This window comes from Pelophylax lessonae (genome assembly GCF_965119305.1).
Source record: "Pelophylax lessonae genome assembly, chromosome: 6".
NCBI classification, from domain to species: Eukaryota; Metazoa; Chordata; class Amphibia; order Anura; family Ranidae; genus Pelophylax; species Pelophylax lessonae.
In genome coordinates this window covers 199,467,377-199,495,110 of record NC_138773.1, presented here as the reverse complement: position 1 = coordinate 199,495,110, position 27,734 = coordinate 199,467,377, and the positions used below count along the sequence as shown (strand labels likewise).

The following is a 27,734-nucleotide window of genomic DNA, read 5'->3' as shown; positions in this document are numbered from 1 at the left end:
AACTTTGTGGGAAAGTCTCCTTACCCTTTGAAGGTTGCCATCTTCAAAGTTTACTAAATTACATTATAAACTTAGAGCCTCTTTTACATCTCCATTTTCTAATTATAATCAGTGTCCATTAAATAACATTTTATGGCATTTAAAATAAAGCTTTAATATATACCCCTTTTAATAACATTTATAGAAATCAGTAAGATGAATATAGAGCACTGTTCTGGTCTTAATACATTAATATACAATAAGACAACTATGCTTATGTTCAGTTCAATTTACATATTTTTATATAAAGAAATATATCTTACAATAAACGTTATTAATAGATTATGAAAGTGTAAAATATTTTGAATATTATCTCAGCAAATATTCCAAACAACTATAAAAAAGTATCAAAAATGTACCTTATACCCGTTTTCCAGCACACAGTGTTTTAGTGTCTTAGTCCATAAACATTGACATTTTAATACAAGTTCACCTGACTTTTCTTCTGGTCAGTGTGTTAGTAAAAGTTCTAGTATTATAAGCTTTATTTGCTACTGCATGTCTGCTTCTTAGATAATGCATTGTGTTCTGCACTATAAGCTCAGAGGTTTTGCTCCGTGATCTAGTAATATTTTTCTCTTGATACTTATTTTGCAAACTGTTTTTTGTCATACTTTGCTTTCTTTTTTGGTGATTGAGTGAAACAAACTGTGACTTTACCAGTCTTTTCTTATGATCCTGAACTGTAATCTCATTCCTCTGATTTCTCACTTTTTCTTTATTTGGTTGACGAACCCGAGCAAAAGATTTGTTTGATTTTGGAAGAACTGAAGAAGTTTTTTTGCTTGGCCGTTTCCTACATTTGGATACTCCTTGTGTTTGTTTTCCTAAATTTTTCACCATTCTGTGAGGATTATGTCTAGAGCGTACAGTATCTCTAGATTCCATTTGTGACTTCCTAAGCCTAGCTGAAGAGTTATGAGGGTCTCTTGTGATCAACTTCTGCTGTTTCAAAGGTTTACTTTTAGATTTTGAGAGCAAAATACTGTGTTGAGTGTCTTCCTTGGCCTTGGTGTTAGCTGCTTTGCATTGAGAAATGGTAATGCGTGCATATTGTTTTTTAGAATGCCCTGGTTTTAAAAAGCCAGTGCCTATGTATTCTGAGTTCACAGAAGATCCACTTCCCTTAATGCTGGAGCCTAAATCCTTACCCTTAACAGATCCAAAGTGTAAAGAAGCAGCAGAAGAACTGCTCAGAGACTTCTTAGAGGTGCTTGATTCTTTTTGTTCAGGATCTACTTTATCAACATTTCCTTCACTACTAAGGCTTCTGAACAGCTTTCGAACACAGAGAGCCTTGCTACTCATTCCTCGTACTGAATTCCTGGGAGGGGTTTTGAGAATACGATTAGTCGAAGGGTCATAATACTTCAGAGGTGACTGCTTATATTTATAAAATACAGAGTCCCTACTGTCAGTGGAACACTGATTACGATTTCTCCTACAAGTACTTGGTTTTATATCTGGGTGGGAAAGAACATATACCATTGTCTTGGGTTGCAATGGAGTTAAAATTTTGGTGTATGATTCTGGAAGTTTTAAAGCACACATTCTAGTTTTCATGTCTGGAGTCTTTTCGTCTTCCAGGTCATCAAAAACTCCTTGTGATTCATTTTTCAGGACTTTCTTTTTTACCACCGGATAGTTGACCAAACTTGTCTGAGTACCATGGCTGACTTTTACAACTTGACATCTTGAAGCTTGCCTCCACACTCGTTTGCATGGTTTAGGAAGCTTAGATTTTAAAAGTCTTTCGGATTTAATACTAGTTGTTTCAGGGTGATGGTCCTCACAAATATCTTCAAATAATGGCAGCAAGTTTAATTTGTGGGACTCATCTAAGTCCTCTGTCTTTGTCTCTACTTTTTTCTCTATTTGTCTGCCCTTATGTTTTCTCTTAGAGCCCACATTCACGGAACAATCATCTTCAAAGTAACAATGGAACTTTCCTTTTCTAAACTCTTTGACCAGGGCTTCAATTTTTAAATCATCTTCATACATTACTTGAGACCAAGTTTTACCAACAAATGATGGAGGAATATGAGGCAGAGCTGGAAGAACTTCCTCATCCTGTTCGTGTTTTATAACCTGTACTTCTTTTGTTGGACTTTCACGCAGGATACATTTAAGTTTTGATTTGTACTCTTCATCGATGTTTACATTAGACTGTTTGTGCAAGTCTAAATTTGTCATTGTGACTTTTAAGTGATCTTCTTTTAACTCTGAAGGTGCAATACAATCAAAACTTAGAGTAGAATCTTCAGTAATGGATGGGACATTTAGGGACAATACACTTTCTTCATCTTTTTCTGTTGTCTTGTTTGATGAAGATTCATGGCAGTATTTTTTGATTACTGCCTCAATGGTCTCATCTACTAAGGTTCCATCACCTCTGCTCAAGTGAATACCTTTGTTCTTGAAGTGGGAAAATCCTTTACATTGTCTATCATTTTTCAGTTTTTTTGCTTCATTACATAACTCATCATGATCCCTGAGAAAGCATTCCTTGTTTTCCTGAGATTTGAAAATCCTTTCATTCTTAAACAAAGTGCCTGAGGTCAGATGATGATAGCTGCCTTGGAAATTGAACTGGCTATTTTGTAAGTCATTTGTAGTGTTTTTTGAAGTAGATGTAGCTAGGCACTTTTTGCATTTCTCATCATTTGTCTCTTTGTTATTAGTGGACCCTGAACATAGCCCAGCATGCAGAGTTTTAAAGGAACTGTTATTTGCAGTCAACTGACTATTAGAATATAAAGGTAAAGTGCTATAGTGAGGTATGGTGTTTACTGTTTTATGTAAGGCTTTTTGGCAAGTAGTCGGAAAACTTCGGAAAATGCTTTGTTGGGTTTCCCCAGTTTTGGAACACTGGCCCTCTTTGGGGTTAGTGTTGTGTGATTGTGTAAATGTTTTTTCATTGCAATTGAACAGTGATCTATATGATTCAGAAATACAATGCTTGTCCAAGCCAGTTAGTCTTCCACTGCTGGAAACAGCCCCCAAATGTTCCTGTGAGAAATTACATGTTCTGTCTTCACACGAGGAAGTAGGCACATTAACTTCTGGAATATCATCATAAGTTGGTCTGAAAAAGGCAAATATGAATCAAAACTCAGGACCAAAAAATTATGTATTGCATTTTACCAGTCCTTAGATGTTTAAAGTTTTCTATTTTTAATATTATTATTTTCAGCTAGTGATCTTTCCAATAACACACTTTCACTGCCCTAGGGTGACAACCTGTACTCATTGCATTGCATCTGTAAATCAGCAGCATTGTCTTCCTAGACTGCCCACTACTTAGTTTGACTAAAGAACACCCCTCTTTTATTCTCTAAAACATATGAGGGATATGTTCTGTAGTCCAGCCTTTTTAAACCAGCCAAAAAATTGCCCAAAACTGCCCAAAATGATGTAAAAACTAGCAGATCATTCAAGCCTGCCCTTTTATCACACAGGGCCACAGTTTTTCATTGTGCCGCATTACAGCCTTGCTCTTGGCATCCTAACAACCAGAGGCTTCATCGGTTGATAAGGAGGGTGTAGGAAGCCTGGACAGCATTTTTATTTGCCCCTCCCCTCCCCCGCTCCTCTCCCCTCAGCCATGGGATCACATTAGCTGAGTGAGAGGGAGAAAAGAGAAGCACTGGAATACTAACCAATGGGGTTGATTTATTAAGACTGGAGAGTGCATAATCTTGTGCAGCTCTGCAAAGAAACCAATCAGCTTCCAGCTTTTTTTCGTCAAAGTTTAATTGAACAAGCTGAAGTTAGAAGCTGATTGGCTACCATGCACATCTGAACTCAGAATTTGTACTCCCCATTTTAGTAACCCCATTTTAGTAGTTATCAACCCCACTGTGCAAAGGTGTATTTCCTTTGAAAAACTAGATCAACTCTAATGTTGGGTGTCCCACGTGTGAGGATGCTGCTCCAATATGTAAAACTATTAGTTTCGTTTTTGCATTTAAGAATGGGGTGCCTTGAGATTTTGCATAATTTTAAAGGGTGGCTTGATTAAAAAAAAAGTTTTAAAAACAATAATGTGCAGAGTAAGTTAGGAACTCCATGGATTTCTGGCAGGATCAACTGATATTTTTCTGTACCTTCAGGATATATTTTAAAGAGACAAAACATGGGGAAATAGGCAGGTACCACAGAAATGTGCTGCTTTTTTTTTACCCTTAACCCTGTGTCCAAATCCATTGTGCAGAAGAACAAAGAGTTACCCCACACTCTCCAATTGCTGCTTAAACTGAAATGCAACTCAAGTAAAAGGAACAAAAAAAAATAGTCAAGTATGTACAGTAATCCCCCGCTACATCGCGGTTCAGTTTTTGCGGTCCCGGTAATTCGCGTTTTTTTTTGTAATGTTATTTTACTATATAAATCATTAAAAATGAAAGATTTTTGTGTTTTTCATAGCTCTTGCTCTGTCTCTCAGTATCTTTTATGTGTTTAAATGAGTTTCTATTGTTTTAAAAGTGTGTTTAAAGACCTTAAAATGCTTCTACACGTACAGTGACAGTAAAAAAACATGCCTACAATGCATTTTAATAGGGTTTTTCTATTTCGCGGAATTTCACTTTTCGCGGCTGGGTCCGGAACGTAACCCCCGCAATGGAGGGGGGTTTACTGTATTCCTTATTTTATTTTTTTTCCAAAAGTATGTATTCCTAAGTCAAATAAGTACCTTCTATTGCTTTCAGTCTCCTCCAAATCTCCAAATTACTTTTTTTGCTTTAGTGATCAAACTTCCTGTTAGAGGGTGGCTACATTTGTTGTTCATGATTCCACTGTATGTAGAACTGTAACCACCCTCTTTTGCTTGCTCTAAAGATTCTCTAGGGACTATGGAATATTGGATTTATAGTATTAAAAAAAGCAGTCGATATGACTGCAACTAACATACACTGCTTGCTACAAACAAACAAAAGTGCAAGCATGTGCATGCGTACGTGTGTGCATGTCCACATGCGTACGTGCATGCATGTCCATTGGCACCAAGCAGCAAAATAAACCTGACCTCTGCACTAGTTCTTTGCTGTATGGTCTTGTTCTTGAGATCTAGTTCCTGATACACATCCTTGATCCTCTCTGACCCTCTTGGATTACCCTTGTCTGCTTATGTTCGCTGTCTGCCTCCACCACCGACGCCGGTTTGGACTATTGACCACGCTTCTGCCTAGTGAATCTGTACCTGCCAGCCCGATTGTTGCAGAATCCTGCCTGTTTCTGACTCTGCTTATGCTGTGGTGTCCTTCTATCCAACTGTCACTTGGCCAGGTGTGGGACCTGACTCCACCATCAACTGGATTTGGCATTTTTTTCATTGCATAACCAGCTATGCCTCTGCTAATAAGATACCAGTGCTCCCCAGTGTCTACACCTTGGTACCTGTGCCTTTATTTTGCCCTTGCAGACCCTGTATCAACATTTAGGGGAGCATGGACATGAACTGTACAAGAGACCACCCTCGTCATCTCAGGCTCTGAATACAGGTAGGTAACAATATGTTTGTAATGTGTTCCTATTCGCACAGCATACCTGTAATAAAGAAAAAATATTCATCTTTCTAGATGTTTGTTTGGAGCAGACTCACTGTTGGATTAGCTGGTAAAGCAGTCATGGTCATAGTAAAATATGCTATCCCCAGCCATCACTCAGCAGAGATTGGGATGCTGGTCTTTTTTATAAGCAGTAGTCTCTCTAAGGCCCCTTTCACACACTCCGTCCGTCAGACGGACTCCGTTTTTCTCAGCGGGGGGATCGATCAGCTGATCCCCCGCTGAGCAGGAGGATGACAGCTGTTCTCCGCGCTGTGTGCGGAGACACAGCTGTCAGTTCCCCATGCATCTCTATGGGGAAATTGGATGTGAACGGACTGTCGGTCCGTTCTCATCCTATCCGATCGAGGGATGGAAAATAGGGTTTCCATCCGTCCAGATTTGACGGATCGGATCGGATGTCAGCAGACATGTCTCTGCTGACATCCGATGCCCCATAGGGATGCATGGGAGAACTGTTGAGATCCGCCAAAAAAAATGGACAGGTGGATCTGAATGGTCCGCCTGTGTGAAAGAGCCCTTAAGGAGTCTGACACATCACCTGTTGGTCAGAGCACTACAATCAACAAATCTTACATCCTGCTGAATGAAGAGTTCTAGCTCTGACTCACTGGGGGTGTGTTGGACTGGTGCAGAGGTGTCGTTGTCTCCACATAAACTGAAGCGGCCTGCCCTACAATGAAGGTCAAGCTATTTTATTATGGCCATTGTTGCTTTACCAGGGAAATAAACAGTAAGAATTACCACTTTATAGCATCTGGAATCTATTCACAGAATTTTAATGGAGAAATGGGCTTTAAAGATGTCTCCATGTCAATTCACGGGAACAGTTAATTGGTATGCCATCAATGTAGTTTATTCAGTGGTGACAAAAATCACGGCTGACCATCTCTGTTTAGCTCCACCATGTTTCAATTGAGAGACCATCAAAGAGAACATATATTTGTGGATTTTTTACCGATTCAAATATTCATAATTCTGTTCTGCCATGTTTGCAATTTCCACTCCAATGCAACACTATACAGCAAGAGGTTGACAATATTCAGAGCCTGCAGCTCTACAACTTTTTGTTACCTACCCACCAAATGTATTCCTTTCTGAGCTATCCCTCTACCACAGACTTGCCCATAAAATGGATTCTAAAAAGCAATGGGATTGAATTGGAACTCCTACTATTAAGCTGTTTCTAGCTTGAAGAGGATTAAAGTAAGTTAGTATAGCTTTGGAATTTAGGTAATAAATCATATATAAATCCGCAATTACAACATCCTTGAGATAAATAGTTAAGTAATCTTCCTTAACAGTCATAGGCACCATTTTACTAACTGTGCCAGAACCCTATCATCACTCTACTTTCTTTTTTTGTTGTTGTTCTTTCCTCTCTTACACTCCTACACCTCCTCCCTCCACTCTGCAAACTACTGCTTTTTGCATGAGGCCATCTCCCACAGTGAGTGCTTTCCAATCTAAAATACATGCTTACATACATATTTGGATCAAAGGCCAATTTTTTAATCAATTAAATTTTTTGTCTCCGATGACTGTACTTTCATCTCTCTGTGCGTATACAGTATTTTACAAAAGTGAGTACACACCTCACATTTTTGTAAATATTTTATTATGACAACACTGAAGAAATGACACTTTGCTACAATGTAAAGTAGTGAATGTACAGCTTGTATAACAGTGTAAATTTTCTGTCCCCTTAAAATAACTCAACACACAGCCATTATTGTCTAAACTGCTGGAAACAAAAGTGAATACACCCCCTAAGTAAAAAGATCCAAATTGGGCCCATTTAGCCATTTTACCTTGTGACTCGTTAATGTTACAAGGTCTCAGGTGTGAATGAGGAGCAGGTGTGTTAAATTTGGTGTTATCGCTCTCACTCTCTCATACTGGTCACTGGAAGTTCAACATGGCACATCATGGCAAAGAACTCTCTGAGAATCTGAAAAAAAAAATGTTGCTCTACATAAAGATGGCTTGGCTATAAGAAGATTGCCAAGACCCTGAAACTGAGCTGCAGTATGGTGGCCAAGACCATACAGCGGTTTAACAGGACAGGTTCCACTGAAATGGCCTCGCCATTGTCGACCAAAGAAGTTGAGTGCACATGCTCAGCGTCATATCCAGAGGTTGACTTTGGGAAATAGACGTATGAGTGCTGCCGGATTGCTGCAGAGGTTGAAGGGGTGGGGGTCAGCCTGTCAGTGCTCAGACCATATGTCGCACACTGTATCAAATTTGTCTGCATGGCTGTCTTCCCAGAAGGAAGCCTCTTCTAAAGATGATGCACAAGAAAGACCGCAGTTTGCTGAAGACAAGCAGACCAAGGACATAGATTACTGGAACCATGTCCTGTGTGTCCTGTGGTCTGATGAGACCAAGATAAACTTATTTGGTTCAGATGGTGTCAAGCATGTCTGGCGGCAACCAGGTGAGGAGTACAAAGGCAAGTGTGTCTTGCCTACAGTCAAGCATGGTGGTGGGAGTGTCTTTGTCTGGGGTTTTATGAGTGCTGCCGTCACTGAGAAGCTACAGTTCATTGAGGGAACCATGAATGCCAACATGTACTGTGACATTCTGAAGCAGAGCACGATCCCCTCGCTACGGAGACTGTGCCGCAGAGCAATATTCCAACATGATAATGAACCCAAACACACCTCCAAGACGACCACTTCCTTGCTAAAGAAGCTGAGGGTAAAGGTGATGGACTGGCCAAGCATGTTTCCAGACCTAAATTCTATTGAGAATCTGTAGGGCATCCTCAAACAGAAGGTAGAGGAGCTCAAGGTCACTTACATCCACTAGTTCAGTGATATCGTCATGCAGGAGTGGAAAAGGGCTCCATTCGCAACCTGTTAAGCTCTGTTGAACTCCATGCACCAGAGGGTTAAGGCAGTGCTAGAAAATAATGGTGGCCACACAAAATCACAAAATATTGACACGTTGGGCTCAATTTGAACATTTTCACTTAGGGGTGTACTCACATTTGTTGCCAACAGTTTAGACATTATTGGCTGTGTGTTGAATTATTTTGAGGGGATAGCAAAATTTACTGTTATACAAGCTGTACACTAACTACTTTACATTGTAGCAAAGGGGTGTATTTACTAAAGCTAGAGAGTGCAAAATTAGTCACAATTCCGCACAGAAACCAATCAACTTCCAGGTTTTCTTGCCAAAGCTTAATTAAACAAGCTGAGGTTAAAAGCTGATTGGTTTCTATGCAGAAATGTAACTCATTTTGCACTCTCTAGCTTTAGTAAATAAACCCCAAAGTCTAATTTCTTCGGTGTTGTCACATGAAAAGATATAATAAAATATTTAAAAAAATGTGAGGGGTGTACTCACTTTTGTGAGATACTGTATATTGTTTATATTATGCTACGAATAATGAACGAAGTATCCTGTTTAAGGTTACATACTGTAATATAGATCTTACTGTACATTTTTTTGTATTAATTTAATCTATGAAACTCATGTGAGTTCTTTAATTGTCAGAATTCATTAAAATAAATGTAACAATTCTAGAATGAATGCTGCAATGCAGTGAGGTCTTTTTTTCATCAATTTCTGTACCTTGTACTTCTTAACCTCCAGCTTTTAAAAGTCCCTTTATTTTTTATTGTTTTCTATTATTCAAGTTATTTGGGAACATAGCCCCGGCTTTTATTCTATAGAGGGTTAGAGGCCATTGTTCTGCGTTATGAAAAAGATCAAACAATAAAGAACAAAGCTTTTCTTCAAAAAACTGTTGGTGGAAAAACTACAGTATCTGTGAATAATAAAAAAAAAAAAAAAAAAAAAAAAAAAACACTCTCAGATGAAAACTAGGATTATTTACTAGGCAAAGGGGGCTAATGTTTTTCCGAGTTGGTGGACACCAAGTGAAGGGAAATCGAATCAAACGTTCGAAGACATACATACATTAGCTAAACACCATATGGTACATATAAAAATTTTACTTATAGGAGTGCTGAAGTGATCTAATTGATGGCACAGTCAATCATGTAAAAAGGTGTACATCCTGGTATGGGTCCATATATTATAAAGGATGTCGTTTTGACTAGCATGATCAGCACAAAAAGCCAACATTTCAGAACCATATAGGGTCCCTTTATTAAGACAGCATAAGAAAAACCCTTTCCCACCCTAGTCAAACAAAAAAACTTGACAAGACTTCCACTTTAGTTCTAAAAATGAACCATCAGTTTTAGGGGACTTAATCTGTAGATTCTCACAAGTACCATAGTAAGATAGCAGAAGGTCTGTTGTCACAAAAGACACTTACCTAGTATCATGGTAGTCTTGAGGATGGTAAAGATGAACATCCTGCAAGAATCGCTCCATCAATGCGCTTGTTCTGAATCGATTCTTATGTAGCTTGGATATTCGTCTGTGCTGGTCACTTGCAAGGTGCTAGAAAGAAGATTAGACATTAAATATAGTAAATAAAATGCAATAATACAAGGCAAATACATTTTGTTTTGCATTTCAATTTTTATTTTCTGTATCTTTTAACCACCTTAAAGCCAGCAGGTTACACCACCTTCGTTTCCAGGCCACTTTTTAGTTTTCAGTGCTGTAATAGTTTGACTGACCATTACTGAGTAATGCAACACTGATACTCAAATACTTTTTCTACCCTTTTTTTTATGACAGATAGAGCTTTATTTTGATAATATTTAATAACCACTTGTTTTTTACTTTTCACTATATAAAGGAAAAAAGCCACAACATTAAAAAAAAAAAAAAAATGTTTTCCTAATGTTCTGTTATAAAACTTATCAAAAAAACACCCCCAAATGACCCCTTTTTGGAAAGTCGAACCCCCCAAAGGTTTTTTTTTTTTTTTTACACTTTTTTGGAATATAAAGAAACTTGCAAGCATCAGTCTTCTGTTATTATTGGCAGAGAGTAAAGAAGGAAACTGCGTTGCATTAAAATTGCATTGTGTGCAGTGGCTAGATATACCCAACACACCCCAATACAACACTCATTGGTGGTCATTGGTACTTCAAAACATCCCAAAACAATCCTACAATCATTGGTTGCTGTATTCTATTTGGAACAATTGCTTTCACCTCCTATTCCACTGAACCAGCATGGACCAATATAAGTATGCACTACTACAGTGATAGCCCCCATTCTATGCAGATCCTGTGCCAGTGGCTTCCCTATAAGTGATCACCTTGTAATAAATAAAAAAAGAAATAAAAGTTGCCCTATGGAGGGTGGTAGTGTGGAACGAGCAAACCTCTGTGGTCAGTGCATAGGGGGGAAGCTGCTTACACAGAATCTGAGCAGGACCCATAACTTAAGCTGGCCATATACGGTTCGGATCACAGCCGGTTAAGCAGGAACTGGCAGCGATTCGAACCATGTATGGGCAGGCTAGATGTACCCAAGTTGATCAATCGATCAACTTGGCTACAACCAGCCTGCTGGATTTTACATGTGATTATTGCTAGCAGCTGTTGCAGCTGCTAGCAATAATCATTGCATTCTCATAATTTCAGTACAGGAGAGGAGCCTATAGAACTGTACAAGACTGAAGGTAAGGCTAAACAGATGCATCTTCTTGGCGTCTTCCAATAAAATCTCCTGAAATTGATAATCTGTTTGGTGACAGATTTTAAGTGGTAAATAATGATCCATAACACATTATAGTGAAAACTTAAAGTGGTAAAAGGCAGATTAAAAAAATAAATAAATAACACACATGGTATACTTACCAGCTCTCAGCAGTGGTTTTGCACAGAGCAGCCCAGATTCTACTCTTCTCGTGTCCCCTGCTGAGGGTCTTGGCCCCTCCCTCCTGCCCCCATAGCAAGCAGCTTGCTATGGGGGCACCTGAGCAGGCTCACTCCTGAGACACTACTATGTGTGTTGATTCAGAACCGAAGCATGGCTTGGCCCTGCCCCACTCTCTCCTTATTGGCTCACTGGTTGTGATGGACAGTAGCGGGAGCTAATGGCTCCCACTGTTGTCTCAGCCAATGAGGAGGAAGAGACCCAGGATAGCCACTGCTCTCGTGCACACCGCTGAATCCAGATGGGGCAAATATTGAGGGGATAGTATTAGGGGGAGAGATGGGGTAAGTATTAGGGGGGCTGCTGCACACATAAGGTTTTTTACCTTCATGCATAAAAATGCATGGGGGTGAAAAACCTTGAGCCTTTACAACCACTTTAAGGCTACGTTCACATCTTGGCGTTGCTATTACAGGTGTTTTTATGGGCGTTTTTTCAGGCGTTTTTGCAGGCGTTTTACAGGCGTTTTTTGTGCAGGCATTTTTAGATTGAATAGAGACCAATGGAAAACGCCTGTAATCTGCCCAAAAAGAAGCTCATGTACTTTTTTGAGGGTTGGGCGTTTTGCTCACGGCGTCAAAACGCTCAGATGTGAACAGGGGCCATTGAAATGAATAGGATTTGTCTTGTTGGGCGTTTTAAGAGCTGATCCTAGAGCAGAAAAACGCCCCCACAACGCCCTAAAACGCCTACATGTGAACGGAGCCTAAAGTGATTGTAAACGATCATCTTGTAAAACAAGCCATTCAGTTTAAAATAGAATTGAAAAAAGGCAAAACATTATTGTATACCTTTTTTTTTTTGCTTTTTTATAATTGATCACATTCCCTCGGTTCTCAGCTGCATAAGAAATGGGGGTAGGAGAAGCAGCAGCACACTGAGCTGCCCAATGAATGGCTGTGCAGCCGGGGCAAGTCAGGACAAGTCTGATCATTGGAGGAGAGTACACTAAATTCCCAGCATAGCTAGAGTACTGACCAGGATGTGCTCTCCTGCTTAGTGTGGTCAGTTTTTAATAGGAAAACAAGGGGACGAGCAGGAACACCAGGGATTTCTCATAAAGGAAGCAATACAAAGAGAACAGGATACATTCTCATACAAGTACATGGTACAGCAGGCACATATCAGGAATATGAAGTGCTGGGGCAACAGACGCTTAAGTCCCCGTTCACACTGGGGTGACCTGTCAGGCGACCTGGTCGCCTGACAGGTCGCCGTAGGTCGCTCGCCATAGAGAAGCTATGGACCCGTTCTAATAGGAGCGACACAAGTCGCTCCGACTTAGAAAAAGGGTCCGGAGCTTCTTTGGGGCGACCCGGAGCTACCTACATAGACTTCAATGTTCGAGGTCGCCCCGGCAAGTCGGATCGCCCCAGTGTGAACGGGGTTTTAATTTCCAGCCCTTGGCCCTTGAACACAAGCCATTTGTAAATAAACTCTTTGCTCAAAAAAAATAAATAAATACTTACAAGTATCAAAAAACTCATTGGAGAAGTACAAGAAGCTTAGTGTGACATCACACTGTAGAATGTATATCAATCACCGAAAAAAAGAGCACACTGTCAAATACCATTTACTATAATTCAGGTTACAGCTATCTTTATGTTCTTTCAATGTTACGTTTTCTTACCTTTTCTAGGTTAATGTAATGTACTTGACAGCAGCTGCAGTATCCTTGTCTATAATACCCTGGGGGTAAACTGCTTCCCAACTGCTCTTGGACTTGTCCATTACCACTTAAAAAATAAAGAAACATGAATATATTCATAATGTCTCTGGAAATCACATATGTTCAGAATCATACACCTGTCAGCATTATTGCAAATGTTTGTGATTTCAAATCTTTCTTTTTTTGTCTAAAAGGGTGCAGGCTGTGTTTTTCCAGCTAAAAAAATATTTTAAAAAATATATTAAAAATGTGGATATTTGCTATCAAGATATCAGCATTTTTGGCATACTGTACATGAGATCAGTCCACACAGAGGAAAAATAGGTAGGTGACTCAAGAAAATAGATTTCAAATTTTTTTAAAAAACTATTAATAAATGCTGTATACACATGCTGTTCATACTCACTCATTCACTATGAGATTTGTTTTCTGTATTCTGCAAAAAACCTGGTTGATCCTGCTGCTCTCTATCTCCACCTTCTATCCAAGTCCCCAATTCAGCTAGGGATTTGGCAGCTGTGGTGACAACCCTGCACATGCTCAGTTTTCAGTGATTTTCTATGCTGAGCATTTCCTCCCGCTCACATCTGAGCAGCACATGTGGCTATAGAGTCCCACATGTTGGTATATACACAGTGGTAAATGACAGCCCACTTCCTCCCGCCTCCTCCATGCCCACTAACCAGCTATACACAATGGCTGCAGGATATTACATGTAGAAGAAACCAAGCCTGAACCTCTCTTGTTCCCCAGTAGCAGTACACCACTGTACTTCTCAGGTTGTCCACACACGCAGAACCCAGCAAGGTGTAACGTTCTTTGTTCCGTAGGATCTGCTCTCCAGGTGTGTCTTGGCTTTTCTAAGCTGAGAAAGGGACGCTCTCCTGGGAAGTCATTCTTCCAGACAGCTCCCTGGAAGGAAGGAAGGACAGCACTTCCAAGACGAGGCTTAAGTCATCGTCTTGGAAGTACAGAGGAGTACTGCTATTGGGGAACAAGAGAGGTTCAGGCTTGGTTTCTTCTGCATCATCCCCTTGTTAAAGAGTCTGGGAGCCAGTTATGGTCAGAAGACAAAAGAGGAGCCCTCCTAACGCACCGCCTATTTTGATTTTTCTGGCTTTGTCTGACCGCTCTGTAGTAGGAGGGTCAGATCTTCTGGTAAGCGGTTTGGCTGTCACTATTGGGTGATTCCATCTGTTCCCCACTTTGTGCACCGGTGTTTGGATGATTTGGATTGGTCTTTCCTTTCCTCCTCCTGAAGGACTCTGGGACTTTTTCTGTTTTATGATTCAAGGATCATTATTTATTTGCATTTATTTTTATATGTGTAATTATTACTGGCGCTGCTTCTATTTGATCTATTGCTGTTTATAGGATTATAATCTGCCTATTTAGCTGTCTGCCTATATCTCTTTATTTCTTTGCTGGTCTCTTTTTGATTCTGAGCGCAGATATTTCTCTCCCTTTTTTTAGTATATTACATGTACATTAATGGTGGCTTCACCTCCCTCTTATTCTAAGACACAGGCTAAAGGGGCAAAACACTGCCAATTCAAACAGCTTATTGATATGATTTATTTAATTTACTCTGTAAATATTAAAATAATTACAGTGCTATCATCCACACACAGAAAGAGAAGGGATAATATAAATTAAACAGTGTGTGATTAGTATCACTTTAAGGTTAGGTCTGATTGGCAGCAAAGCGGCTTGTCGTAAAAAAACCCCAGTGATATTTTGCTCTCTCTGTTTTCCTCTGCTGTACAATAGGCATTCTGCATGGTTTACAAGAGTTTTCTAAAAAAAAAAAAAAAAAAAACAGTGAAATGTATCTTAAAATTCAAGCCCTTCACTGCGCTACAAGATAGGTAAAAGCCACAGGTCAAATCTAATATGCAGCATTCAACACAATTATTTAATACATAAGAAGGGCTATGCATTAAGCTAGAGAAGTGTCATTTTATTGCCTTTGATGTATCAGTTACACAGGTAGTTGACTTTTTAATTAGGCAGCTTTTCAAGTGAATTTTATAGACACTTGTATTCATAAGTTTTATGCTTGAGCAAGTTCACATTCACTGTCTATGCCTACTATAGCTAAAAATAACAGAGGAACTGGAAGTACAGAGCTATGTGTGACTTCACAGGCACAGCTTAGTCCTCTTATCTTATCAAACACATTCCAACTACACATAGGGGTTCATTTATAAGGAATAATGGATATAAATATCCACTCTTCTTTATACTCCACAAGGTTACTCCATACTGTTTCCTGCCTTTTTCAGCCCATTCATAAAATGCAGGCCACATTGTGGCAGGGTGGATGTGGTTTAACCACTTAAGCCCCGGAGGATTTGGCTGCTAAAGGACCAGGGGTTTTTTTGCGATTTTTTACTGCGTGAATTTAACGGACAATTGCGCGGTCGTGCGACGCTGTACCTAAACTAATTTGACGTCCTTTTTTTCCCACAAACAGAGCTTTCTTTTGGTGGTATTTGATCACCTGTGCGATTTTTTGATCACGCGCTATAAACAAAAAAAGAGCGTAAATTTTGCAAAAATAACAATATTTTTCACATTTTTTTATATGAAATTCCCCCAAAAAAAAAGTAAAAATCAAAATTTTTTAACATTTTTCGGCCAATTTGTTTTATGCTACCTATGTTTGGTAAAAAAAATCGCAAAAAGCGTATTTTGATTGGTTTGCGCAAAAGTTATCGCGTTTACTAACAAAGGGAAAGATTTTTGTCATTTTTGGTGTTTTTTTTTTTAACGCGTAATGGCGGCGATCTGCGATTTTTTTTCGGTACTGCGACATTGCGGCGGACAGATCGGACCCTTGACTGACATTTTTGACACTTTTGGGGTTACCAGTGACATTACTGCAGTAATCAGTGCTATACATATGCACTGTTACTGCAAAAATGACACTGGCAGGGAAGGGGTTAACTTTATTGGACAGGGAGGGGTTAAGTGTGTCCTAGGGGCGTGATTCTAACTGTGTAGGGACATTCCTATTGGTGTAAAAGCAAAGATCAACCGTTCTACATAGTAGAACGGACAGATCTTCACTTTTACACAGGGAGAACTGACAGGCAGCTTGTTTACACAAGCTGCTCTGTCTTTCTCCCTTCACAGGAGCGATCGCAGTGTGACTGGCGGACATCGAGTCCGCCGGTCACACGCACTGACTTGCCTGTGAACGAGCCGCGGCGGGCGCGCGCCTCGGCGGGCGCGCGCCCGCCCGCGATAGGCTCGCAAGTCAGTGACAGGCGAGTGACGTACCGATACGTCACTCTGCCTGGCCGGGGCTGACCGCCGCAGTATATAGTCGTGCGGCGGTCGGCAACCGGTTAAATCAAATCAATTTTAATCACAATTTTAATCATGATTTAAATCACTAGTAAAAAGGCTTGATTTAAATCAAAAAATTTTTAAGAGCAACTGTCATTTCTATCCTGTAGCGACTCCTCCTCTGACCTGCTGTTGACTCACTGATAGTCCCATTCACTTTAATGGCGTTGCTGGTGATGCAGCAGTGACACAAAAAGGTGGGGGTTGTGGCAGCAGCAGGTGAGTGGATGCCCACTAACAGGTGCTGCCATGATGAATCTGAAATGACAGGAGCACTTTAAATGTAAGGACTCATTCTTGCTGGTAGTTATTGTGAAATTGTGTGAATACATCAGTGCAGTGCATGTTATGTCAGCTTGCAGAGCTTGAAATCATTAAATGAGTTTACCAAAAATGTAAATATTGCATAATATACAGCCTCATGTTACATAACTAAGCTCCATTTCATGCTGAATAAACTAAATCATTATTATATCTTGAATAGAAAATGATCTTTTGATAGATTTTTACTCCAAAAGCATTTTCTTAAAAAATAAATGTGAAAAATATAAAAAAAATCTGATTTCAATTTAAAAACTCCAATTTAAATCAGATTTTTTTTTCATTTTGTTTTTAAAAATCATTGATTTTTATCCTCCTTTCATTGTGGTGTGTACTAAGTTCTCTCTGTTTAAAGCCTAACTCCAGGTTTTAGTGAACTATAAATAGATTGGACCAAACTGGTCCTTTGCTTGCAGCAGCTGTGTGCACTATACAGAGCTTTTTTTTCTCAGGTAAAAGGTGAAGGTACTCCCCCCATTCTAAATCACCTCTTGTCTCCACCCCTTAACCCACCTCCGAGCACCATCTCTTACCCCTTACCCACGTCTCAGTAGGGCCCCTTTTAAAGAATACAGGACCAAGTATCATTTTATGGCACTAAGTAATTTGTATGGAATTTGTTATAACAAAATAATCATAACATTACAATATAATTGTAACAAAAAAAGCAGTAAAATAGATTCCCTGCAGCCAGCAACAAAACACTCTGCAGCAACAATATACCAACCCCAGCAACAATACACACCCCACAGTATAATACCCCCAACAACATTAGATCCACCCCAGCAACCATAGATCCTTCCCATCGACAATAGAGCCCCCAGCAGCCAGCATCAACAAATCCTCCAGCACACCCCAGTAGCCCTGCCCATACATTCAGTGCTAGAGTGCGTTTCCGCTGGAAAAAAAGCCCTGGCGCTGTATAAACAGTATGTAGGATCAGCTCCACATACACTGAACAAAATTATAAACGCAACACTTTTGTTTTTGCCCCTATTTTTCATGAGCTGAACTCAAAGATGTAAGACATTTTCTATGTACACAAAAGGCCTATTTCTGTCAAATATTGTTCACAAATCTGGCTAAATCTGTGTAAGGCCCCTTTCACACATGCTGTCCGTTTGTCCGTTTTTCATCCATCCGTTGACGGATGAAAAACGGACATCGATGTATCTCTATGTAAAAACGGATGACAACGGATGATCGTCAGTTAACATCCGTTTTCATCCGCTTCCGTCAATGTCCGTTTTTTTGAACGTATGAATGCCCTATTTTTCATCCGTCAAAAAAACGGATCGGACGAAAAACGGATGACAACGGATGAAAAACGGATGACAACGGATGACAAACGGATGAAAACGGATGAAAAACAGATAACTGACGAAAAACGGATGAAAAACGGATAACAACTGACGAAAAACAGATGAAAAACGGATAACAACTGACGAAAAACGGATGACAACTGATGAAAAACGGATGAAAAACTGATGACAACGGATGAAAAACGGATGATAACGGATGACAAACGGATGAAAACGGATGAAAAACAGATAACTGACGAAAAACGGATGAAAAACGGATAACAACTGACGAAAAACAGATGAAAAACGGATAACAACTGACGAAATACGGATGACAACTGATGAAAAACGGATGAAAAACTGATGAAAAATGGATGAAAAACGGATGGAAAACTGATACATTTTGACGTGACTGAACTGATGAACTGAACGGACCGTATGTGTGAAAGGGGCCTTAGTGAGCACTTCTCCTTTGCTGAGATAATCCATCCACCCCACAGGTGTGGCATATCAAGATGCTGATTAGATAGCATGATTATTGCACAGGTGTGCCTTAGGCTGGCCACAATAAAAGGCCACTCTAAAATGTGCAGTTTTATCACATGCATAATGCCACAGATGTCGCAAGTTTTGTGGAAGTGTGCAATTGGCATGCTGACTGCAGGAATGTCCACCAGAGCTGTTGCCCGTGAATTGAATGTTCATTTTTCTACCATAAGCCATCTCTAAAGGTGTTTCAGAGAATTTGGCAGTACATCCAACCGGCCTTACAACCGTAGACCACGTGTAACCACACCAGCCCAGGACCTCCACATCCAGCATCTTCACCTCCAATATCATCTGAGACCAGCCATCCGGACAGCTGGCAAAAACAAGTGTTGCTTTCTTAATTTTATTCAGTATAGTATACAGTGCTGTGTTCCAACAGTGGGTTGGGAACTTCTGTGCTGTACTAGATTGTTTTTCAAGTGCTGCTACAGATGCCAGTTCAGTTCCATCATTAATAATGGCAACCTCTCCACTAACCAGTTCAGCAAAGCTGATTTCAGGAATGGACTTATTGTGGAATTTTGTCTTTAAGAATCTCTACTACTGGGTACAGACAGCAATAAAAACATTTATTTTATTAGACCGAGAAAGGCTTAGAACGTCTAACGGGTTTTTATTATATGTGTCCCCATTGTGTAGATTCTCCTAATTTCCTGTGTTGTCAGGGTGATCAGAATGGAAAGAAAATGTCCACAACATGGACACAGACAACAATAAAAATATGATAAAGATTCTAACTCTTCCCCATTCTGCAGTTCCACTTTAAACTTTGAACGCTTCTGCCTTTACTGTGGAGGACACAGGGAAAGCTTGCAATGCTGACCAAACTGGTACATTTTTAAACATACTAACATATATTTTTACTATTTCATGTACAATGGAACCCACACTCTTAGCTCAATATCCTCTATATACTGTATGTAATCATTGTAATATTGCATGACAAACATGACAGATTTGGTGGACTTCATCTCTCAAATTTCCCTTATAACTATTTTTCTACCAACATCTTTTTCTAAAAAATATTGTATAGTTACCATCCATTAGAAAAGTGTTTGAAGTCCACTGCATTGTAGATCCAAATACATTAGGGTAGAACATAATAATAACTTGCTATAGACCAGGCAACATCCGTAAAGTGGCAATATAGAATCCGATAATCTCATTCCTTTACATCCAAGAAATAACGGATATGTTGTTTAAAAATTAAAAAAATATATCTTCTCTGAAAGATCATCTTTTGGTTTGAGAAGTACAATAATGTGTTGTTCTAATATATACTTCAAGCTATTATCTCTGCTAGGCACTTAAAATATACTCGTGAATTCACCACTTTGTACATGTCATCATCGGCCACTTTAGCACAGGTTTATGTCAAGCAGAATCCTTTACAAATACTTTCTCAAACATGTTTAGTATAAAATCTTCAAAGGGTCTTTGTCTTATGAAGTTCAAATGGCACTACTTGGTTGCACGTTGTAAAAGAATATTAAAAAGTAATTGTGTTTCATAGATTTGTATAAATCTGAACATAATATGTAAGCTGGACATGACCTAATAAAACAGTTAAGAAGAAATCTTAGAACACAGACCATACAGGTATTACCATATATAATAATCTTACTATTCATGTTTTCTAACCAATTCATAAAAATACTTATTTATATATATTTTCATAAGTCATGGAAAATGAACATTTCATTGGAACTGGATTTAGAAAGACATGGTGGATGGATAGAGTTGCAAAGGGGCTTCTGTGTTAAGACCAATAGTTGTCCTCACCATTCAACTACTGGCCAAGTAAAAATACTTATTCGCTGGGGTTGAGTTACTAAAATTGGAGAGTGCAAAATCTGGTGCAGCTGTGCATAGCAGCCAATCAGCTTCTAATTTTAGCTTGTTCAGTTAAGCTTTGACAAAAAAACTTGGAAGCTACATTTTCCACTCTCCAGGTTTAGCAAATCAACCCCACTGTGTATCAATTGAGAGCTAGATAGACATTAGCAGAGTTTTACTTTTTCAGCATATCTGGCAACATACTTCATTGTATACAGTTTTTGTCAGAATATCATTTTTATCCATTTTATTTTTAATTTTTATCCCAGCGATCTTGTCAGGATCAACCTGAAAATGAAAGTGAGCTGCCACTTAGATAAAGGTAAGCCTGTGGATGTGGTGTATCTGGACTTTGCAAAGGCCTTTGACACCGTTCCCCACAAACGCTTACTGTACAAACTAAGGAAGGTAGGTATGGACCATAAGGTGAGTACCTGGATAGAGAACTGGCTCCAGGGGAGAGTACAGAGGGTGGTGATTAATGGGGAGTACTCGGATTGGGCGGGTGTGGAAAGTGGGGTCCCCCAGGGTTCTGTCCTGGGACCAATCCTGTTTAATTTATTCATAAATGATCTAGAGGAGGGGATATCTAGTACAATCTCAGTATTTGCAGATGATACTAAATTAGGCATGCCAATATCTTCTATGCAGGATGTGGAAATCTTGCAAGCAGACCTGAACAAAATAACGGGGTGGGCAACTACATGGCAGATGAGATTTAATGTAGAAAAATGTAAAGTAATGCACTTGGGGGCCAGAAACCAGAAAGCAAGCTACTCACTAGGGGGGGAACCTCTGGGTGAGTCTAGGATGGAAAGGGACCTGGGGGTACTGGTAGACAACAGGCTTGGAATTGGCATGCAATGCCAAGCCGCTGCAAGCAAAGCCAACAGAATACTGGGTTGTATAAAAAAGGGGATTCACTCCAGAAATAAAGAGATTATTCTTCCACTCTACAAGACTCTGGTCCGGCCACATCTGGAGTATGCTGTCCAGTTCTGGGCACCGGTCCTCAGGAAGGATTTGCTGGAACTGGAGAAAGTCCAGAGAAGGGCAACAAAAATAATTAGGGGAATGGAGGACATCGGCTATGAGGAAAGACTACAAGCACTGAACCTATTCTCTCTGGAGAAGAGACGCTTGAGGGGGGATATGATATCAATGTACAAATACTGTACTGGCGACCCTAGCATAAGGAACAAACTATTTAGAGTAAGGGAATACAATAAGACACGTGGCCACTCACTAAAACTAGAGGAAAGGCGGTTTAACCTTAAAGTGCGTAAGGGGTTCTTCACTGTAAGAGCGGTAAGGATGTGGAATTCTCTTCCGCAAGCAGTCGTATCAGCGGGGAGCATTGATAGTTTCAAAAAACTATTGGATGGACACCTTAAAGACCACAACATAGAGGGGTATACAATGTACGGTTAAAAGCAAACACACACACACATAGGTTGAACTGGATGGACTTGTGTCTTTTTTCAGCCTCACTAACTATGTAACTATGTAACTATGTAACTCTACCTATTGCAGGCTAACAAAGTTAAACCACTGTGTTAAAAATTAGCAGCAGTGTTGTCAGTCTGCCGAGCAATAGATTTACAAAAAAATGATTTGCTTTAGAAAACTGTATACAATGAGACATAGGGGGAGATTTACTATAACTGGAGCTCACAGAATCAGGAGCACCTGTGCATAGTGACCAATCAGCTTCTAACTTCAGCTTTGGCAGCACAGCCTAAAAGCTGATTGGTCACTATGTACAGATGCGCCACATTCTGTGTGCACCAGCTTTAGTAAATCTCCCCCATAATGTCAAACATACTGAAAACTATATATTGGGTTTACACTTTAAATAGTGCAAGTCCATAATGGCATTTGGAAGAGCTGCAGATAGTGGTAATATAAGCGTTATTTGCATGCACTATTTCAGATATCCCATCTGATAGATGCAGAGGGGTTGACCTACTAAAGGCAAATAGACTATGCACTTTGCAAGTACACTTACACACATTTTCCTGAGAGTTTAGTGAATGTATGTAGCTCTGCTGATTTCCATCATCCAATCATAGGCAAGCAAAGATGCTGTTTTTTTTTAAGTTCCCCATACCTGAATGTGTATTTTTTTACAAAGTGAAGCTTCGTCACATTCACTAAACTGAGGAAAGTTAGTGCAACCGCACTTGCAAAGTGTGCAGTCTATTTGGCTTTACTAAATCAACCCCAGAACATTTTCCTTCTGTTCCCCAGGCTAGTATGGTATTCCTTCTAAGTAATTTTAACCATACAAAGTAATTCTCACGGTATACCACTCGATTTTTCATGCAATTCGCCACTGGATACAATTGTTTTAATCAATCTGATGTCTGAAATAATATTCCTCTGCAAACTAAATGTCAAATTTGTCTTCATTAATCCAGTCACTTACAATTTCACGTTCAAAAACTTGATCCATGTACCAGTGGATCGACTTGACACTGGTCTGAGTTTTCTAATCCATCCAATTACCTTTATCTTAAGTTTGAGACCATTATTCAGTTTAAAGATAAAAACTACTATTAATGTTCATTCGGGAATATTGAAACAATGACAAGAACATTTTTTGTGTGTCCAGTATTAGTTCAGTTTGCTAGAAGATTTTTGGCCCATTTTTACATTTGTGTGGCCAAATTATCATAAGCCATATAAAGATATGGTATAGTAAATAGTAAATACTACAGATAAAACTTACCTGTTACTGCCATCCAATTTAACCTCATCTTTCTTATCCACATCTGCAGTTAAGGAACACACATGAATATTAGAGTATGTTTACATATATTATTTTATATATATATATATATATATATATATATATATATATATATATATATATATATATATATATGTATATATATTTACACACCGCTCAAAGAAAATCAAGGAACACTTTGAAAACACATCAGATCTCAATTGGGAACAATATCATGCTGGATATCTATACTAAAATTAAAAAAATAAAAAGAAGCAAATTTACTTAGTAAACGTGAGTTTTAGTATTTGCATATTAAAGACTTCAATGTACCCACATTCTATATCATTTAAAAGATTCACAAGTCCTAAGAAAATCCAACAGAAAGGCCGATTGTATCGGCAATAAAAGGCCCAATGGAAAAGATCGGGAGATATGTTTTAAAAGACATGGTAACAAGCTTAAAACCATATGTTCAGGACACAAGGGATGTCCTGGAGAAAATACCCAACCTCATAATTGATGAAGATGTGTGGCTGGTTGGGTCTGGTAGAGTCCTTATATAGCTCGATCCGGCATCCATGGGGATTGAGAGCGGTGATAGTGTTTTTAGAACAACACTACCCTGAATGCGGCCCCCAAAATGAGCTATTGGAGCATATACTAGCCTTTGCCCTGGAAAATAACTACTTCCAGTTTATGTCCAAATATTACAAACAGATTGAAGACACATCGATGGGAGCGTCATGGGCCGCGGCATACACATGCCTTCATCTAGGACTGTGGGAGGAGGTAGTGTATGTCTCCCAGATATACCTAGACCACGTACATACGTGGCTTAAGTATATCGACGATGTACTAGTCATATGGAGGGGAGATCCTGAGACCCTCCATAAATTCATTAATAACCTGAACATCAATGAATGTAATATTCGTTTGACTTATGTCTTTGATAGGAAACAAATTTATTTTCTAGATCAATGGATAGCGATAGGAGATAATACTCTGGTTACACGCACATTCCGAAAGGAAACAACAGCTAATACCTTGCTCAGTGTGGACAGTTATCACCCTAAATGGCTCAAGGATGGGATCCCAATAGGTCAATTCCTTTGCGTTAAACGTAACTGTACAAAGTCGGCTACCTTTGTAAAAGAGAGTAATGGTCTCTACAAACAATTCTGAGAAAGAGGTTACTCACACAAGCAACTTAAAAAAGCAAAGAAAAGAATAGCAGGACAGACCCAATAGAAAAAAATCTCCTTAAAAGGAAAATGAGAGAGACAGAACAGGGAGATATTAGCCAGATAGGAATAATTACCCAATGTGGGGCACAGTGGGACACAGTACAAAACATTATATATATAATATGGAAGCATTTGGGGATTCTAACACTCCAGGAATAGCAAATATAGTGGATCCAACCCCCAAGTTGGTGGCATGCAGGGCCAAAAACTTGGGGGACATTTTGATCAAATGTGAGTTCACTAAGAAACCTGAAACCTGAATTGCAATTCCCTAGGAGCAATGGGATGTTCCCCTGTGGGAGATGTCAAATCTACCCATATGTAGACAGAACTGATGTGTTTAAGCATGCTTTAGTGGAAAAAAGTCATCAGATACGTAACCTCATTATCTGTTCTACAACAAGGGTTATATATGTGCTATCTTGCCCGTGCAATAAATTCTATATAAGCAAAATGAAACGCCAACTAAAAGTTAGGATAGGTGAACACATACGTGAAATTAGGGGGGAAAAAAAACACTCGCGAGACACTTTGCCCAATACCATTATGGTAAATTGGAAGGTATGCGGTTGAAGGGGATTTACCGCATATGCTAAAATTGCCCCTTAGAAGGGGCTGACTTCGAATCTGATGCTACTACAAAAGGAAAAGTGGTGAATATACAGGTTGAATTCCCACCTACCAAATGGCCTGAACACAGAACTTAATTTACAGGTCTGTTTGGAGTCTTAAGTAGACATATAAGAAGTAATATTAGTGGAAAGCAAATAAGACCCCATTATAGCTATTTCTGTAGTAGTCTCTGTCTCTTGTCATCTGTCTTGTTCTTCTCCTTCTTTTCTCTTTGTCTTTTTCTTTATCCCCCCCTCCTCCCTTCCCCCTCCCCCATCCTCCTTTCTTTCCCCTTTCCCCTCCCCTTCTCCTAATACCATAGAATAAATAAAACAAAAGTTTAGTTGCTTCAGTTGCTTCATTGTGGAGACAATATACTTATGCAGATGATGTGTAGTAAATCTTTTCCTTTATGACAGTATAAACACAACACGAGAAAAAAAAAGCTGTTCCTTTAAGAGAAAACTGAACAGGGTGGCTCTGTCCAACGTAGAGACACGTTTAAATGGAACCTTTGGATAACCACCTGATGTGCAGACGAAGCTACACAATAGCATTGCGAAACACTTTGACATCATCAATGCCTGAGACGCTACACAAGGCATCCCAAGTATGGTGGCGAGCTATGTGGAGAAATGGATAAGCCGGTGATCAGACATAGATTGCGCAGGAGAAGTAGCTGACATGCACATAGGGTCATTCTGGAGCAATACCAAGGAATCCTAACAGCGGGTGTCTGAACTTGCATCATCCAGAAGTACCGTAGAAGGGATTGTGGCAATGATCGGCTGAACATGGGCGTTATAAGGGGGGTAAAGTACTACGCTAATATAGCCTTGACTACAAACACGTGTAACCCCTAATCCATACATGGCTTGTACACAGCCATGCTAACACCAGGCATACCACAGATCCCAGGTACACTGAAGACCCTTTACACCAGCGGCACCATTCCCCTAGAAGCTGCTTCTAATAGTACTAGGGAACAGGCAGTGTTATATATACACCCCTACATGTCAGAAATACCTGAGAGAATACATTACTTCCCCACATGTATATATATATATATATATATATATATATATACCAACCCAATATCCATCAGCAGAGATCCATACGGACATTTACTTGTCATGGCATCATTTCACATCTACAGAAGATGACCTCTATTATTGAGTTCCTATCTTAGAGGGTTCTTTCACATGGTACCCGATTCATGGACTGCCGATCTATATAGATCATTGGATATAGTATCTAGGGAATTCCCGAGCATATCTATGTTTCTTCAATACATGGACATAGGTACATCCAATGGGCTTGCAGTAACCATAGGGTTACCATACCCTTAATAGAAGATAACATTACGCATTTTTGGTCCTCCAGTCCTCCTATTGAAACCACTGCCCTATCCCTTAGCTCGAGCTCCCAGGGGCTCACACACAGGAATACTACCTTATATATACATTATTGGTAATTAATATAAGGCGAATTGCCATGGTAACCTCCTATGTGTCAGGATCACCTGGCGTCCGGACGGTCTTGGTTTATTTATGTTGTTGTGTTTTTCATTTTTATGTCAGCATGTCTAACATGCACAGTGGATGTGGTTCTGGTATCTCCCTAATTGAGGAAATATATTACTGTTAAATGTATCTATTGATACTAATATAGAAATTAATATTTTATTTTGTATCCCAACTGCCTTTCTTTGTCACAAAAATTGCATCGTTTTTCCCAGTTTCTACAAAGGGAATACTTTCTTTATTCTGTATATCTACACTGATATGGAATGGGTAATGTGTTAGGAAGGAAAGGATGCCACATCGTGTCATGGAAATGAAAATTTTCAACCTGCAGAGGGCTGAATTCAAAGACACTCCGAAAATCAAAGTGAAAAAATGATGCAGAAGGCTAGTCCATTTTGCTTAAATTTCTTTGCAACAACTCAAAATGGCACTCAGTAGTTGTATGGCCCCCACTTGTATGCATGCCTGACAACGTTGGGTCATGCTCCTAATAAGAAGATGGATGGTGTTCTGGGGGATTTCCTCCCAGATTCGGACCAGGGCATCACTGAGCTCCTGAACAAAGTGAGGTGCAATCTGGCAGCGTCGGATGAATCGAAACATGATGGATTTAGGTCAGGCAAGCGCAGGGGCCATTCAATGGAATTAATTCTTTCATCCTCCAGGAACTGGCTGCATACTCTCGCCACATGAGGCCGGGCATTCTCATGCACCAGGAGGAACCCAGGACCCACTGTACCAGCATAGGGTCTGGCAATGGGTCCAAGGAGTTCATCCTGATACCTAATTGCAGTCAGGGTGGCATTGTCTAGCCTATAGGTCTGTGCGTCCCTCCATTGATATGCCTTCCCAGACCATAACTGACCCACCACCAAACTGGTAATGCTGAATGATGTTACAGGCAGCATAATGTTCTCCACAGCTTCTCCAGACCCTTTAACCCTTTCAGGGTGATCCTGCTCTCATCTGTGAAAAGCACAGGGCACCAGTGGCTGACTTGCTAATTCTGGTGTTCAATGGCAAATGCCAATCGAGCTCCAAGGTGCTGGGCAGTGAGCACAGGGCCCACTAGAGGACGTTGGGCTCTCAGGCCATCTCATGAAGTCTGTTTCTGATTGTTTGGTCAGAGACATTCAAACCAGTGGCCTGCTGGAGGTCATTT

General features: G+C 39.7%; 1 protein-coding gene across 1 annotated transcript in view; it reads right to left on the bottom strand.

Moving 5' to 3' along the window:
* Positions 1 to 233: 233 nt before the first annotated feature.
* The window catches only part of ZDBF2 (zinc finger DBF-type containing 2), a 70,035-nt gene continuing 42,534 nt past the window's right edge, over positions 234 to 27,734 (bottom strand). Inside the window, exons 4-7 of the mRNA XM_082262001.1 lie at positions 23,188 to 23,230; positions 13,057 to 13,162; positions 9,904 to 10,031; positions 234 to 3,124 (exon numbers count right to left, since the gene is read on the bottom strand). Coding sequence (XP_082118127.1) covers positions 469 to 3,124; positions 9,904 to 10,031; positions 13,057 to 13,162; positions 23,188 to 23,230 — 2,933 coding nt within the window. The 3' untranslated portion in view covers positions 234 to 468. The remainder of the gene's footprint in view (positions 3,125 to 9,903; positions 10,032 to 13,056; positions 13,163 to 23,187; positions 23,231 to 27,734) is intronic.